This window comes from Thunnus albacares, chromosome 3 (assembly GCF_914725855.1).
Source record: "Thunnus albacares chromosome 3, fThuAlb1.1, whole genome shotgun sequence".
Lineage (NCBI taxonomy): Eukaryota > Metazoa > Chordata > Actinopteri > Scombriformes > Scombridae > Thunnus > Thunnus albacares.
The window spans coordinates 30332801-30349867 of record NC_058108.1 but is presented as its reverse complement, the minus strand read 5'-3'; the positions used below and the strand labels follow the sequence as shown (position 1 = coordinate 30349867).

The 17067-nt window shown below is 38.0% G+C and overlaps 1 protein-coding gene across 1 annotated transcript; it reads left to right on the top strand.

The window, feature by feature from the left end:
* Positions 1–10454: 10454 nt before the first annotated feature.
* LOC122976346 (85/88 kDa calcium-independent phospholipase A2-like) lies at positions 10455–16778 on the top strand. Its single transcript, XM_044344786.1, has 9 exons — positions 10455–10465; positions 10962–11058; positions 11373–11555; positions 11841–11949; positions 13326–13442; positions 13898–13988; positions 15051–15214; positions 15295–15445; positions 16398–16778. Exons 1-9 carry the CDS (start codon positions 10455–10457, stop codon positions 16711–16713), a joined length of 1239 nt encoding a protein of 412 aa, XP_044200721.1. The 3' UTR covers positions 16714–16778.
* The last annotated feature ends 289 nt before the right edge of the window (positions 16779–17067 follow it).

The window sequence follows — 17067 nt, the reverse complement described above, 5'->3', positions numbered from 1 at the left end:
ATTACAGTTAATAATCTCATATTGTATATATCATGTTTACAGTCATTATATAAGAAGAGATAAACAATAATTCATACCTGAGATGCACAGAATGAAAGCCATAAACACACAGCCAGCTTCTGCCAACAACATGGCTGTTGTTGTCCCTCCGCTTCTAAACACAAAGTTGATTATATTAATTTTTTAATGGCCTTACTACACCTGCTGTGTTTATGAAAGCTCATAAAACATCAAATCTATAAATAAATGGTCAAAATCAACAGCAGTCCTCTTACAGAGTAAAGACTTAAGAGGACAGAATGAACTGTTGGTCATTGTGAGAGTTGCGGGCAGATGCACAGCATGAAGCTCTGACACCTGAAATTCACTTCCTTCCTGCTTCTTCCTCTAGTACAGAATCTACCTTACATAGTTCAGTATTTATTTGACGTCATATTCTGACAAGGAAAACGTTGATTTTAACTTGGGGGTGCCATTATTTTTCTTACTCTGTATCTCATCACAATTATTACTGTTATTTTCTGTTTTTATAGTGTATGGGTTCTTCATACCAGATATTTTAGTGTTGAACTGCATTATATTTTCATTGAAAAGCTGTAAAAACTGCTGAAGTGAGAACAGAAAGATGTGAAGCTGTCTATGGACGGTGATGGTGGTTTCTGTGGTGGAAACTGCAGAAGTTTATGGTAACTTAAAACATTGCAGAACATGCAGAATAGGACTAATAATAGTATAATATGTTGTACATGAAGGACATCTGAAGAAAGCTTGAGAGCATTTTTGTTTTTTTATTCTTCTTTTCTGTTTTCTGTAAATCAATCCGCAATTTTCTACAAATTGTCCACACTATAACTCTTAAACTCCATTAAACATGTTATGTGTATTTCTTACAGTTAACAATAAATGATCATTACATCAGAGAGGATAAACATTTATACCTGAGATGTTGGGGCTGAAACCAGTAAACACACATCCAACTTCTGCCAACGTGGTTGTTTTAGTCCCTCGCTTCTAATCAGTGGACCTTTTTCACAGCAAACACTTTGACTTGTTCAAGCAGGAAAAGTACAGGTGTAAATAATAACATTAATGTTGGCACTCATACTGGGTCTATAAGATTATAACAGTGTTTGTATCTGCTGCTGACCTTACTGAAGAGTCTAAATTAAGAGCAGGTTTATAGAGAAATGACTGAAGCCAGAATGGACTGTTGGTCAGTGTGAGGGCGGCTAGCAGACATGCTGCATGTAGCTCTGATACCAAAAATAAACCTCCTTCCTCATTATAATTCTTAGTAAAACCACAGATAAACAATTTATGTAGTGCAGCAGTAGTTTAGTTTTTGATGTCATATTTTAACATGGAGAACCTTCATATTTACTTTAAGGTGTCATTGTTTCTCATTTTTAAGTAATGTATCGGCTCATCATGTAACATGCAGCAGTGTTAAGCTGCATCAAGTTATCATAAAAGGTGTCAAATTTGTCAGTGTTGGTCAGAGAGATGTGAGACTGTCTGTGTTTGTTTCATGGTGAAAAAAAAACACTTGTGAAGAGGAAGCTGCAGACATAGTTTTTATGATCATATCATACACTACAGAACATGCAGAGTAGAACATGTTTCTGAGAGCAAAATAAGTTTTACAAAAACATTTTTACAGTTATAGCTGCAAATCAAACAGAAAGCACAGTAATACAACATGAAACACACCATAGCACACTACTATAAGTATCCTGTTCTCAATGATACAACATGTCCGTCAACAATCCACAACAAATCTAAAAATTCCAGACAGCATGTGAAAATGTGGTCCAAATATATACATCATACTTCATCTCACTTAAATGTTCTCTGTGTGTTCCACTGATGAGGGACACAAGCCAAAACACATATGTATCACAATAATTGTTCTCTATATGACAAGTGTGGTCTTTCTAGCAAATGTGAAAAAGTTTTCAGATACACTCGATCTGCTGTTTCAAAGTGTTCAGTACTTTTGGGTAACTGCTGCTAAACATGGAGTGGAGTGTAATGGTGCCAGAGATTAGAAACCTTGAAATGTGACATTGAAGTCTGGCATATATCAGGCAGAAAGGTTTCCCACTGCGAAACATCTCACCAAGATTTATTAACATCAGACCTGTGGTGTGTCAGATACACCCCAACACTATATGTGTATTGAAGGGTTGTTGAAAATAGTACTGTTCAAGATGAGCAAGGTCACTAAGTGGATCTTGAATCAGTTGTAATCATTGATCACTTTGGGGTCCTGTTGGGTCTAAAGTTGACAACAGCATAAGCGACGTCGTCCTGTTCTTTAGACTGGTGTGGCTGGACGTTGGAGTAGAGAGGATGTGTCTGGGTCTCAGAGAAGTAGACTCTGCTACAGTGAAGATCATCCTGCTGTGTTGGTTGGGCTGAGATGTTTTCATTCACAGGACCAGGGTTTAACTGATGAGAAGACAAGACAAATAATATTAGCTTACATTGTGGGGCATTAAACCTCTAATAATAATAAGTAACTGTTGACCTCACAGCCCTAGAAGGATAATTAGTTTGTCCAAAATATGTTTATTTTCTTTTACAGATAGTTTTTAGGTCAGAGTAATCTTCATGATATCAATGATAAATGATTAATGAATGAATGAATGAATAATTAATCCATATCAAATGATTTACAAATGGCTGATTTGTGTTGGAAGACTAATGTAGCTGTGTAATGTGGACTGCAGTAGAAGACATTTTAGCTCTACAGCACATCTACGCTGCAAAATTTGGACCCATAAAACTAATGGTACTGTACAATGTAGTTCTGTGTTGTTTTGTGTAACTTGAAGGATCATCCAATCTGAGGGGAAGCAGGACAGACGAAGGTGATGTTTTTCCAATGCAGCAGAATTGAAAATATTCTGTTCTTTGAGAAGGAACCGCAAATCCTGCACACTCAGGTAAAAAATCCTACTTTCTTATTTGAAAGTCTATGAAGGCCCGAAGTGTTTTTAATTAATTAAGTAAAATTGACCTACAATGTGAGTTTTAAATCTTAGTGACCTGTCATTAAAGTCAAACTGAAATTTGAATTCTCTCCACTTTTTGTGAAAGGAAATATAAACAATCATGAAACTGCAGATATTGTGCATAATTCTCAATGTTTCAAAAGAAGATCAAACAATTTTTGGACATATTTGTGGAAACAGTGTCTTAGCTTCAGGCCTGTGGGTGGGTGTTTCCCTTTGTAGCAATTGACTGACATCTGAATGCTGTCGTTGTAAGGAGACATGCTGTCAGCTCGCTGCTGCTCAACTGAATAGAGCACGTCATACTCTGTATAGCCTTTAATGTTGCTGATAAAGGGAAAAAACATCTTGTATCAGGATGTTTTTTCCCCTTATCAACAAGTTCACATAGTGTTGGTTAAGTCCTCTTAGTGATTAAAGACATCTGTCCATTTACAATATTCAATATTTGGGAGGACCCATCATGCTGTGAAGTTTGTATTTCACTCAGAAACTGGAAACTAGAAAGCTGGACTAACTAGCTTCCACTCAGAAAGTGAGAGCTATGTAAACTAGCTTGTTAATGTTAGCACTGATTCCCACAAGACGTCATTTTTGTTCATGTTATTCAACTCCTGCTAAGTCATTCTGCACACTCAGTGCTGTGTTTGTCCCACATTATTAAAAAGAGGAGGTCTAGTTAGCGTTAGCTGTCTCTTTTTCACAGGTCCATATACAGTATGGTGATGGAAAATGACTAGACTGTCAAAACTATAAGTTGAAACTAACAGCAATGGGTCCTTTAATGTCAGCAGCCCCCCATGAATTTAATCAGTGAGTAACGTACTGTAAGCAGTGTTCAAATCACAAATGGGACCAAGTAACAGCTAACAATGGCTAGCAAGGACTAACAATGTATGAACCATTTTAGTGCCTGCTCACACAGATGTCGCACCAATAAAATTACCAAACCATCGTTGTCAGCTGGAGAACACTAATGTGGGGGGAACTATTAAGGCACAATTGAACTAAATTTCTTCTTTTTGGTATTTACAGTACACAAGTATATAAGTCAAAACAAATACCAAGGACATATATACAGAGTTCTCAGTGAAAATTAATTTTAACGTAATTTCGACTTTAAAAATTAAACGTTGTGCAAAATGTTTTTGAAATTTCTGTTCTTTACCTGCTCCATGTTGACTGTTGCTTCGTTACCTGAAGTCCTTCTTTTTCTAGATAGTGAAACAAATGAATATATATACATGAATAAGTGATTTCAGGTTAGAAATTAAATGTAATTTCTTGCAACAGAGCAGGGTTTTGCTTACCTCCTAATCCACAAGAAGACAAAAAGAGGTGTTATAACTAGGAGAGCAACAACAGCTCCTGCAGCTGCAGCTAATGTGTATTTACTTTCAACAGTAAGAGTCCTTTCACTGGAGTTGAAGTTCTTGTGAGATGTCACAGCACAGGAGTAGTTTCCTGCATGATGACTTCTGACTGGGTCTAGTACCAGTTGTTTGCTTTGGCTGTGTGACAGTTTCACAGGTTGTTTGTTCAAATACCAAATGTAGGTTGTGTTGTCAGTCAGAGGACAACTGGTCATGCAGGTCAGTGTGACTCTTTGGCCCTCTGCCACCACAGCAGGATGCAACTTCACTCTCAGGCCTGAAAAATGGTTAAATTGGTCAGTAAATGTAAAAAAAGACATCCATAAGTCATCAAACCTAAATAATAAGTCCTTATTCCTAAATGACCAAATTCCTCACTTGTCAAACCTGTAACATGTGTTCCATAAGTGACTCGTATGAGCGTTTTCTGTTCTGCCACCCTGAGGTTCAAGGTCTGATTAAATGTAGGCAATTAAGGCTACTTTGTTGGAGGAAAGATCTCATTAAAAGAATTTAATGCTGATTGGGACACAAGCACTGATTTTTGTTGCCAGTAACCTGCCTTGTATGACCAACCATCCACCCTACAATAAGACTTTCTGCAGTTTTGCTACTTTTGTTCCACCTTTATGCTAATGAGAGAGAACAGTTGCCACTAGAAATGCATTTCCTGCTGAAAATGCGTGTGAATGCTGAATACTGAAATAAATCGCAAAGCATTGCTGAAAACACTAAACACTTGTTCAGGATCCCCGTCTGTATGAATACAATTTGATTACCATGGCATGTTACATTTAAGAGATTTGGTGTTTAATAAGTAGTATGGTGGGGTTTTATTTATGACCACAAGGTGGGGCTATTGATGCCATGATTCAGTGTGTCGTGCAGATTCTCATGGAAAACCTGTCTACCAAGTTTCATTTCATTAAAGACAACAGAATTGCTGAAATATCAAGTTATAAGGTGAATTTAGTGCCCCCTGTGGGGAAATATTTCATGAAATGTTACACACTTCTGACAGGTCACCTTGTGTACAAAATTCCCAAATTTGGTCACAATCCGACTCTTTATTGAGGAGTTATTGACCATTAAGTGCATTAGGCCACACCTTCAAAAGCTTGCTAACCAATAACAGACAAACCGAACGTGATATCTGAAAACAAATGAATAAGTCGTGTTCAGGGTCCTCTAAACATGGTATGTACCATATTTGGTGAAGATTGGATGAAATATGTGCCAACAGAAGCAAAACATATGTTTGTTGAAAAAAACAAAATGGCGGACAAATTTTATAGGCGCAAATGGACGTGGCCCATATCAGTCTAATCAGCATCATCCAAGGAACATCCTGACCAAATTTTTTTTTTTTGATAGGACTTACCGTTCATGAGTTATTAGCCAAAACGCAAAACATTTAATAACTGACCACATGGTGATGCTATTGATACCATATTTTAATATGTTAAGCATTTTCAAATGGGACACCTATACTTTAAATATGAATAGCCTAGCACTTTTAGTTTTTGAGATATTAGCTTTCAAACATTCCTTCCATAGACTTTCCATTATAAATTTTAATGTTAAAAAAATATATATAAAATCACTGGATTAAGGTAGAAAGCTGAAAAGGTATAGCATAGATGTCCTGAAAGAGCTGAACATTTTGATATTTGAATGGTTTATGTCGCTCAAAATATAGAGGAGTTGAAAGCTTTCAAAAAACGTACGGAAGAATTAGAAGAAAAAGAAGAACTAGAAAAAGCAATTTTTGTAGAAATTGTGTGTGATTGCTGAAAGCGAATTTAGATTGCATAACTGGAGGCTGAACACTATTGATTATTGTCACACAGCAATGCCAGGCTAGATTCTGGTGTTTACTCTGTCAATTGCATGAAATTGACGAGAAAGCAGTCTCATTAAGCAGATTGACATCACCTGGAATCCTTCATCCTTCAACTCTACTGAGTTCTGCCTTAAGCGGGACTTGAACTCACAGCCTTTGGATCTAAAAGGAGTTGATATGTGACATGAGCCTAAACCAATGGCCTGCTCAGACAGGATCTGTTAAGTCAGAAAAGATGTATTTAACAAGAATAGCAATCCACAATTTAGGTAATAATGTTAATGTAAGCTAAAGAGGTATTGACTTATGGTACATGATAGAGATGTAAAGCAACTTTGTACATGAGAGCAATATTCTGAGGAGTAAAGCAATGAGTGGGTATTGAACACACAACCTTATCATCTGAGGTGAAGCTGATCAGAAAACAGTGTTCTAAACCACTGAGCCAACAGACATTCCCAGTAAGGAAAGCAAAAAATCTCCATTTTGATGATGAAAATGTATTTGTCTCAAACTAGAGCTTGAAACCCAGGGATTTGTACATCATTAGTGAAAGCAAGACTAGTTTACCATGAGAATGAATAATACGTGTAAAAAGTGTTTGAAGGAAGAGAGAATCTGTAAGTTTAAGAAACCGGAGTGAGAGGAGACACACATCCTGCAGACTGTATTACAGTCAATGAGAACATGACAGCAACTCTCTATCAATTAAGGTTCAGATCTCAAAAATTATAAGTCCTATGTGAAATGTATTTACATTGTGAGAGAGAGGAGGCTTGTGGCAACATACTGAGGCAAGATATGTGCTTGTGGAGTTAAAATTGTGGGAGTGACAGCGTTTAGAAAAACATTTCTGGCCTAAAAACATCTGTGCTCTCCACTGTGCCTGATTACATGACACACTGGTGAGACCTGAAAAAGTCTGCCAAACCCCTGACTTTTGGCTTAAATTGCTGAAAAATAATAAAAGATATCACTAAACAATCTGATAACTTTGAAAATTGAAAGTTTTGTGAACATTTTAAAGTTTGAATGGCATCTGTAGGATAAGGGACATCCAAGCAGTTGAGTGTCAAAGTGACAATAGTTCCAACTTAGGTGGATGGTTCGTCCCATAGTCTGCCATTACACAGACTGACAGTTAAATGGTTTTTATAGCACAAAGTACGCAGCAGTTGAAACGTGGCAAAAAACGTACGGAAGACAGAATAAGAATAAAGAGTGAGAAGAACAATGTGTCATTGCTTCCAGCAATCACACAATAAAGATTTTGATGTATTTTGATGATCATTAATCCAGTGTAGAAGTGTGATCAACTGATCAATTTTGTCTTTAAATAACATGATGCACTCTTGACCTTCTCTATTGATGTTTATGTGTCGTAATCACATTGTTCTGTTTTAAGTAAGATGCTTCGCACCTTGTTAATGTAGGCAAATTAATGTCTAGTTTGTTAGGAAAGAAGAAATAGAAAAGGTTATCTGAAGTGAATGATACACATTGACTCTGATTCTAAGAAGTGATAGTTAGAAAAATGAACTAAATGCAAACTGGAAATTGTACAAGACAGGCATGACACAATATATGCAATTGTTATTGATTATCTTACAGGAAACAGGTGTCTGCAGACAAGAGGAGTATGACTATGCACAAATTGTGTGTGTTAACAGTTGTGTTGAGCAGAGGCTGAAAGTATAAAGTGTTTGTGTGAGCTGTTCAAGGTGTTCCTCTTGCTGCACAGCTCAGGGAGCACATATGCAAACGCTTTACTGATTTATTAAAGGCAGTTGGACTGCAGGAAAAATACTGTGTCTCTGGTATTTAATTACCTTAATCACCTAACTAGACAAATTGATATTTCAGCTGCAGCTTTTGTTTATTTTTCCAATATGGAAAGATAAACAAAAAAGCACTGTGATCAATCAATCATTCTTGTTTCTATTTTTTAGACAAACTCACTCTGCAATCTGCATCATTACAAAGCATTTAAATTTAAGAATTACCTGTGACAACCAAAGTCACTCCAGGAAAATCCGGCTGTTTCCGTCCTCCATGATGTCGTTCCAATCTGAATGTGTATTCTGCAGAGTCGTTCTTCTTCAGCTGTTTGATTCTCAGGATGTGTTGGTTATTCACACTGTCATGATACTTTACACGACCTGCAAGCTCAATCACCTTTTCAACTTCCTCCTCACCACCTGCCATTATTTTATACCATAATTTAGACTTGGGCCTCTGGTTTTTAGGATACGAGTAATTACTTGAAATGTTCACTGAAGAGCCTTCCAGAGCACAGATCCTCCTCCTGACATAATTCACACTCCAGCAGTTCTTATCCTCAACACCTGAAATAGACAGAACAGACTGAATAGACTTACAATAGTTTTTAGGTTAAATGTCTGAATGACTATTCATTCAGTTTCCACCATTGTCATTCTTTTGCAATGTCTTTAAATATCTTCAATCAATTATTTTATCCAACTTGGAAAATGTCAAAAGAAAAAAACAGATCAAGCTTTTCCTTTTCCTGATTTCTGTGGCCATCAAGAATAGAAAAACAGTGTATATCAGTGTTCAATGTACAGTATATGTTGGATACATGTATATATGTTATAGTATGTATGTATTCTTTTCTTCATTAGAACTTCAACTTCAGATGCAGTTTTTTTTCATTTTGGTGAGTTGTCTTATAGGCCCTTTTGGGCTTTTAAAATCTCACCAGCACAATCTATTTTTACTCGATTTTTTCATTCTTGTTATTTTTGCAAATAAACTACACATAAAATCTTGAGGTGGACCAAAAACCCCACCAAAAACTAAGTCATATATTAGAAAATAAATCTTATTTCAGTTCTGAAGGTTTGTGCATTTTTCCGCTGTGAGCATGTGCAGTAAGTTGTAACTGTTGACAAGAGCACACTCCTCGCAGGCACCTTTGTTCATTCAGAGTCATAAACAGTCTAAGGCAATTTGTAAATTCAGTTAAATTTTCTGTTCTTTACAGTTGAGTGTTGTAGAAAGAAATGGTTTCATCAATTTATAGCTGTAGTCCAATTTGTAGTTTTATGAATAGCTTTATGATGAGAAAATGCTCCTGTTTCCCCTCATTGACTCTTTGATCAGACATGGTCGCACAGGGACATCTAGTGTCCACAAGTTATAAAAGCAACTTTTTAATATCTGCAAGATCATTATTGCATCACAGAGTAGAGTGACCAACCCTACCTTCCAGAGCAACTTTTGGTTTATTTGCCTATTTGTGACACCCAGAGACCCTCATCAGCATAGTGATTGGGGATTTTTCAGGAAGTGAATAATGCATGAGTAGTGGCACTACGTCTCATGCAATCATCATACATACTGAGCCAACTGTAGGCTAAATAGTAAGTCAGGATATTTGTGGTTAGTGTAATAATGTGTATATGTTCATGACACAATCTCTAAAATGAAACGGTTAAGTATTTTTAAATTTCTAATGTGTAATTATTGTGTAATTATTATGTGTTGTCGTTATACAGACTGTGATTTACAGCTTCACAAGCGAGTCATATCAACTCAAACACCAATTAGCAGTTCATGTTGTCTTTAATAAGACACACTGGTTACCAGCAGATCACCTCCATCACTGACTAAATCATAAGTCAGATAATGGATTAATAACACTACAAAGAAAATGAAAATGAGGTTGAATCGGCACCTCTGAAATATATTTCATGTTGCCCAATAAGCTTACAAACTAAAGACAAATGTGCCATCCTATAATATAACAGCAATAACAGACTGTAAGTTGGTTTATACTCACAGACTTCAAATGCGTCTGTCCATCACTGAGTCACTGAGTCACTTACAGTTACACCATTGTTTTTTGAAATAAAGCACTTCTGTGTTCATGGTAAATAAAACAAAAGCAATATAACAAATAAATGTATGAATACAAACTTTACACACATGAAACACACTGTATTAGGGTCATTTACACTTAGCATTAATGAGTAACTTGACAGTTACTGTATTAAAACTATATTTTGGGTTGTGAGTAAGTGAAATAATATATAAAACATATAAAAAATAATCTTAACTCAACCCTTCTCACACCAGCACCATATAGTCTACACCTAAAATCTGGTGCAATGTATTTAAGTATTTTTAATATTTTTTATGTGTACAGCACATTGAGTTACTGCATGAAAAGTGCAATACAAATATGTATGTTCATGTCTGATGGTAACCAGGTGACGTACAAATTAAAATCCCTCTAGCGTTTCATACTCGGTCCAGTCATATACCAGGTTTTGACCTAGTCTTGTGAACTTATGCATACAGGACCAGTGTGTATTGACTTTGGTATAAGAGCAGCAAACCTATTTCATAATGCTGGAGAGAACCTCTCAGAAGCACTACATCAAATGAACATATAGGAGTGGTACTGGGTATCCGAGTTATCAGAATATATGTGGTCGGAAGGGAATCTGTAGAGGTTGTTTTTTTTGCTTTTTCCATAGAATAAGAAGAAATAAAGGTTTTGTGCTTACACAAATTATAGAGTTTTTTTTAAAAATAGGTCAGTAAAATTGTCAGCAGACAAGATAAAAACGGAGTGGATTCTGTGCAGTTTGTTTTAGAGATATTGAATGTTGTGCCTCAGCTTACGTTTTAAACTCCCAGAATACAAAGTCTATAGCTTTAAGTTAATAGTACATGTGACTAGTCTCTTTGTGTTTCTGTCAGGTGTGCGGAGGAGATCCTCAAAGCAGACCCAGGCCAGCTCCAGGCTGAGGATTCTGTATATGGTGGGACGCCTCTCCACTGGGCCAAAACTGCTGAGGTGAGGAACATCAAGTGTTTTGTGGTTAGAATTAGTAGTCTGACTCTAGAGAAACCAAAGCGTTGAAGCTTTGATAGGAGAATAATGGATCTATGACCTTTGATGACCTCTGTGAGCAAGCAGCCCAAGTTTGAACAACATTTACAAAACTAATTTCATCCTGTACGAGTTTATGTCAATGCTTCCAATCAGAAATGCTGGCCTGTCATTGAGGCGTCCCACACCAAGACATGCAAGTTAGGCTTTAGGAAGAAGTAACAGGAGAGGTCCTGTTGTTCTGTTCATTTAATAAAGTCTTTCTCTCTCTGTGCCAGATGTGTCGTTTGCTGCTGGAGCATGGCTGTATGGTGAATTATCTCAGTAAGACCGGGGAGAGCGCCCTCCACATTCTGACCAAGAAGGGCCGCTTTGAGGCAGCCATGGTGTTACTCACCCACGGAGCCAACGCCAACCTGAAGGGACAAGATGGGAACACAGCTCTGCACCTCGCTATGAAGGTGAGTGTACGAGATATTACGTCTGCCTTGTTCTTATCTTCCAGGTGAAAACAATAATCTTACTGATAATCAAAGTGTTCATGAAAGGGAGGAGAAATGTCAAGGAGTGATTTTGCTAAGTAGTGGCAACACAGTATCGGTATGAGGGGAAAACACTAAGAGCTACGACTCAGATTGCAGGAGATTTATCCTAAAAATCCCAAACAATAGGGAAATGAGGCTGCACCGTTTTTTTTAAAAATAATAATAATGCACCACTTGTGTGACACTGTGCTCATTAATTAGATGGACCACATGGAGTTGATCAAAGCTCTGATTGTATTTGGTGCTGATGTGGAGATCCACAACGACTTGGGAGAAACACCTGGACTGATTGCTGCACGCACCAGCAAAGGTAAGAGAGACATGAAGGATGAAAAGAGAGATATAAACTGTAAGGTATACAGAAGTTGAATCAGGAAAATAAGGAACAGAGTAGGAATTCTGAGTTAGGACAGTGAAAAGCTGTGTTATATTTATAGAACTTAATGTGACTGACCTAACACGCCTGTTTGTTCTAGTTTAATCAGATTATAACATGTTAACCCATAGTCTCATTTAACAGCATGTATTCCAATGTAGATGGTAAAGCCGATGCATGAAAATGGTTGTTATGATATAATGAAACAATCTTTAGTGCCTTGTCTCTAAATATAAAGACCAGTTGTACCGCTCTTGCTACTAATTCATTGTTTTGTGACTGTTTAGAAGCAGCATGGTTACAAAGCTTGCAGCATTTCTTTTTAAAGGTGCATCATGCAACTTTACCGTGGATGATGTAAAAACACCACACACTCCATTGTACATTTGCAGCATATGTATAGAGCTTTGATTTGATCATTTCCAGCTACTCAGTGATTTCAGAGCTCGCTCTCTGATCTGTAAGGGGATTTTGTGGAACCAAAACTTCTCAGTTGATGTAGCTCCAGTCTCCTTCTCCATCTGCACATGTTCTACCTGTTCAACAGCAGAGGGCAGCACTTTCAAAACATTTCAGTTACAAAAGCTGAAAACATTTGCTCTTACATCAGTGCTACGATTAAGATATTTGTATCAGGCCTTCAGCACATATTTCTGATTTCTGCTCGCGTAAGAACAGCATCCCAAATGTACTATTTATTACATGACTGCTGTATTGGATTACATTTTAGTGCACTGAGTGTTTTCTAATAAATTCAGTGTATTATGAGCATAGAATATAAGGATATAAAGCAAAAAGTAAAGGCCTACAGTTGTGGATGTGGAAAGTCAGAAAACTGTTGAGCTGTTCTTGATATATTGACTTTTTAGTCCAAAAAAAATAAATTTCAACCTCTTCGGCAACATTTAATGTCCATAGCAACATTTACATTGCCATGCAAAAGGCAAAATAATTTGACATTTCAGTGATTTCTAATAAAGGTCTGTGCATTGTTTCTACTGGATCTGTCTGCCTATTGAAACAAGATGATTATATGAGCATATTTGTTGTTTTCACATGGAGACAAATGTGTATGAAACCACATACTCGATGCTCTGAAGCAGAAATGATGGTAAATGGAGTTTGCTGTCATTTATTGATTTTTGTCAATGCATGATAATTGCTAACATCCTGCTTACATTCTTGCTTTCTCTCTCTGTCTCTTATCTATCACCCTCTATCTCTTCTCCTCTGCTTTTTGTGGTGTTTGTGCATGTCTAACTCCATTTGCGTGCATGTGTGTGTGTGTGTTTTTTTCGTTAAAACGAAAGGTCCGAATAGAAAGATACTGCTGGACATGCTGTGTAGTGTAGGGGTCCAGCGGTGCCTCCCCCCCTCCCCTGCCAGTCCTCCCCCCATCTCCAACAAGGCCCCACCTCCAGGCATAGGTAACACCAACGTCCCATCCTCTGCCTCCCCTTCACTGCACTCTGTTTCAATGTTTCTCTCATCTACAGAATATGTCTCTGTTTGAGCTCTTTTACATTTTCTATAACTTTTTACATTTACTGTATTTTTTAGTTTGCTGATTAGTGAAAAAAATGATTTGTGTGCAACTTTCAAATAATCCTTAATCCTTAAATTACCAAATAACAGAAAGAAGGAATGTGTGGAAAGTAGTTAACAGAAAGAGGTTATTTTTTCAAATTAAATAAGATAAAGCAAGTATCCTTACATAAAAGCAACATGCACGCATATCTACTTGACATTCTTGGTATAACTCCCCTGTGGCTTGTAGAAAACCCAGTGACCCCTTTCCTTTTCCATCCTTTGTACATGAATTTAATCAATACTGTTGCCATGTGTTGGTCCCACACCAATAGCTGTTATGATTGGCTCACAGGGTTTGAGGACATCATGTTCGTGGGGGCTGCAGTCACTGCAATGAGCAGAGGCACATCTGAAGTGGACGGGCCCAAAACGGGGAAAAGGAAGTGAGTATGTTTGTAATTCCACAGTTCCCCGTCTGTTTTTCATGGTTAAAGCAAGACTATGTAACTTCTGCTGAGCAGCAGCAACAGCAGCCTCTGCTGCCACAAGTGGTAGTTAATACTGAACTATTGATACCGAACTATTGTACCATGAGGGAACACTATTTGAAGGGGAACAGACTTCGACACTTGCTGTATCTAGACTGCAAGTGTGGCATGAGCAGCACGTTTAGCAGAGCAGCAGCAGCAGTGAGTGCTCCGTCTGTGTGTCTACACAGAACGTCTCCAGTGTAGACACACAGACGGAGCACTCGCTGCTACACTTGTGGTCTAGACACGGCGTTACTGTTGTGACATCCCTCGCTGTGCCTCTGGCTGATCTTATTTCTATGATTGTCTGAACCCGCAGCAGCTGTGTGCTAAAATGTAGCTGCTAACAGCTAGCGTTATACTGACCGACTTATGTTGCGATCCACATCATCTTCACACACCACGGAAAATACAGTCTGGTGGCTGCTAGTATGTAACTTAATTCTATTGATACCGATATAGCTACATATTGGTGAGATAACACGTGATTATAATTCACCAAAGGGCTCATCAGGCACACCAGCTGTCGCTTATTAGCTGAACACCCACCTGCCAGTACTCATAAAACTGGAGTTACATCCAGGTAACTACTATTTCTTGTGGGGGATCGTACCCGCTCAACCCAAGTTACATAGTGCAAGAACAGGCGTTCAGGGAGCGGAGTGGGAATGAAAGAGGCGCCTTTCTCTCTATTACAAGTCAGTGTACCATCAAAATGATTATGAAACTGTTATTTTAAGGTAAATAGTTGTATAATGTTGCTTTAAAGTAAAGTTTGTCACATATTTTTTCCATGAATTCTGCGCATCTGGCTATGTGGTAGCAAAAGGATAATGAATAATAATAACAAAGTTGTGTTTTTAAAAATATATTATTATTACTTTAACGTGAAAACATGTTATTTGTATGTGTTTCTGTCTTAGATGAGACAAAAAGTTCTGGTGTAAAAAAAGTGATATCTCCTCTCCTCTGCAGGATGGAAAGACTGCTGTGTCTGGATGGTGGAGGTATAAAAGGCCTGGTGCTGATCCAAATGCTGATCGCTCTGGAGAGAGAGGCCGGTCGGCCCACCAGAGAGCTCTTCGACTGGGTGGCTGGCACGAGCACTGGGGGGATCCTGGCCCTCGCTATAATCCACGGTGAGTGTGTTTTTCTTTCTGCTTCCAAGAGTTTTCATACCCTAGCATCAAAACAATAATGGCATCTCTTCAATGTGTAGGAAAGTCCATGGAGTACCTTCGCTGCCTGTACTTCAGGATGAAAGAGCAGGTGTTCAAAGGGTCACGACCCTATGAATCAGCACCACTGGAGGATTTCCTGAAGAAAGAATTTGGAGAGAACACCAAGATGACAGACGTCCAATACCCCAGGTAACTGTTCATGTCAAACTTATTGAAGTCCTGTCATCCTAGAAGAAATATATTTTTGTCGTTGTTACTTCACTTGAATGTTTGAGCTTCACTTAACAGAATGATGTATGTGCAGAGTTTGACACTAGAAGACTGTTTTCACATTCAACTGCTGAAGCTGGAAAGTTTCTGTGTTAATTGAAAAGTTGTGTATGTATGAGCATAATTTGTGACATCGCAACTAGTTTGTTAATTCTGGTCCAATACGCACTTACACAAGTGTGATGAGGAGATTTGAAACCTTCAGTGCACATACACTGAGAATGGACTTTTCAGTGAAGTAGGAGACATCTTGAAATAAAAAATATTTGCATAGTCTGGATTTTTCAGTGAGGTAGAAAGAGTAGATGTCATTTTAAGAATTTCTAACCACATCAGACACATTTTTATGTCTTAAAACAAGTTTGAAGGGGATTTTAGGGTTAAATGTGTCCACTAGGCAATAGGCAGAAAAGTGTAAAAAGGCACTAGAGACACTAGACATTTCACTAAAAGCTAAAAATGTCAACCTCATAGTGGCGCTGGAGGAAAAGTCAGGCGATCACCAGAGTCAGTAGGATGCGTCCTCTGGGGACAATGGAGATCTGTTCAAAATGTCATGCCAATCTGTTCAGTAGTTATTGAGATATTTCATTCTGGACCAAAGTGGAGAGAAAGAAAGAATGAGTGACAGACCTCACCATCCCTTGAACAATGCTGCTTGCATGGCTAAAAACTAGTAGTAGAGGATCCAGAATCTGTAAATGAGCAAATTTTGGTGTCAAAGTGCTGGTTTTTCAGGTTTAGATCAGAATGTCTTGTCAAACACTTTTATGATGAACAAAAGCTGAGATATCTGACTAAAATTCACCTTTTTATGTTAAACTCACATCTACTCTATTATCTTTTCACTCATACATTTGTTCTTGTACAGGGTGATGGTGACCAGTGTTCTGGCTGACAGACATCCAGGAGAACTGCACATCTTCAGGAATTATGACCCTCCCTCCGTCCACAGAGAGCCCCCGTATGCCACCACGGCCACGTTCCAGCCTCTCATTGTCCCACAAGGTACTAGACCTACTGCACTAGTGCTCAAATGTTTTATGAATGGTGGGTGGTGGTGTGTGTTGCTGTCTGCCACAGTGTCCTTCATGTTGCCACCAGATGGTGACATAGTAAAGTATTTTCTAACTCTACACATGGTGGTAAATTATACTCAGTTCATTCAGGATTATATATTTATTTAGAAAACGAAGCCTGAGAAGTCCATTTGTGTTGTGTTGTTTGAGTGGCAACCATGTTGTTGTTACAGGATGGGAGGATGAGGATGTGTTGATAGTGGAGCCAGCCAGAAAGCGTAGGAAGGTGACAGCTGAAGGTGTGTTTGTGAGTGAAAAACAAAGGAACAGGTTCACAAAGAACTTAACTTGGTCAGTCACAAAATTACCTCACAAATTCCCATTTGTTCAGGTATAAATATTATCCAGAATACATTTTTGGATTACTTTTAATGTGCAGAGTCAAACCAACAACGAACCTATCCTACTTACAAGTATTGTCTGTGTATCCAAAGCCTAATATATCATATTCCTCTGTGACAT

Bases quoted from the DNA above. Each gene is read 5' to 3' on its own strand.
- LOC122976346 (XM_044344786.1), top strand. The intron at 11,059-11,372 runs GTGAGGAACATC...TCTCTGTGCCAG, and splicing joins ACTGGGCCAAAACTGCTGAG to ATGTGTCGTTTGCTGCTGGA. The intron at 11,950-13,325 runs GTAAGAGAGACA...TTAAAACGAAAG, and splicing joins TGCTGCACGCACCAGCAAAG to GTCCGAATAGAAAGATACTG.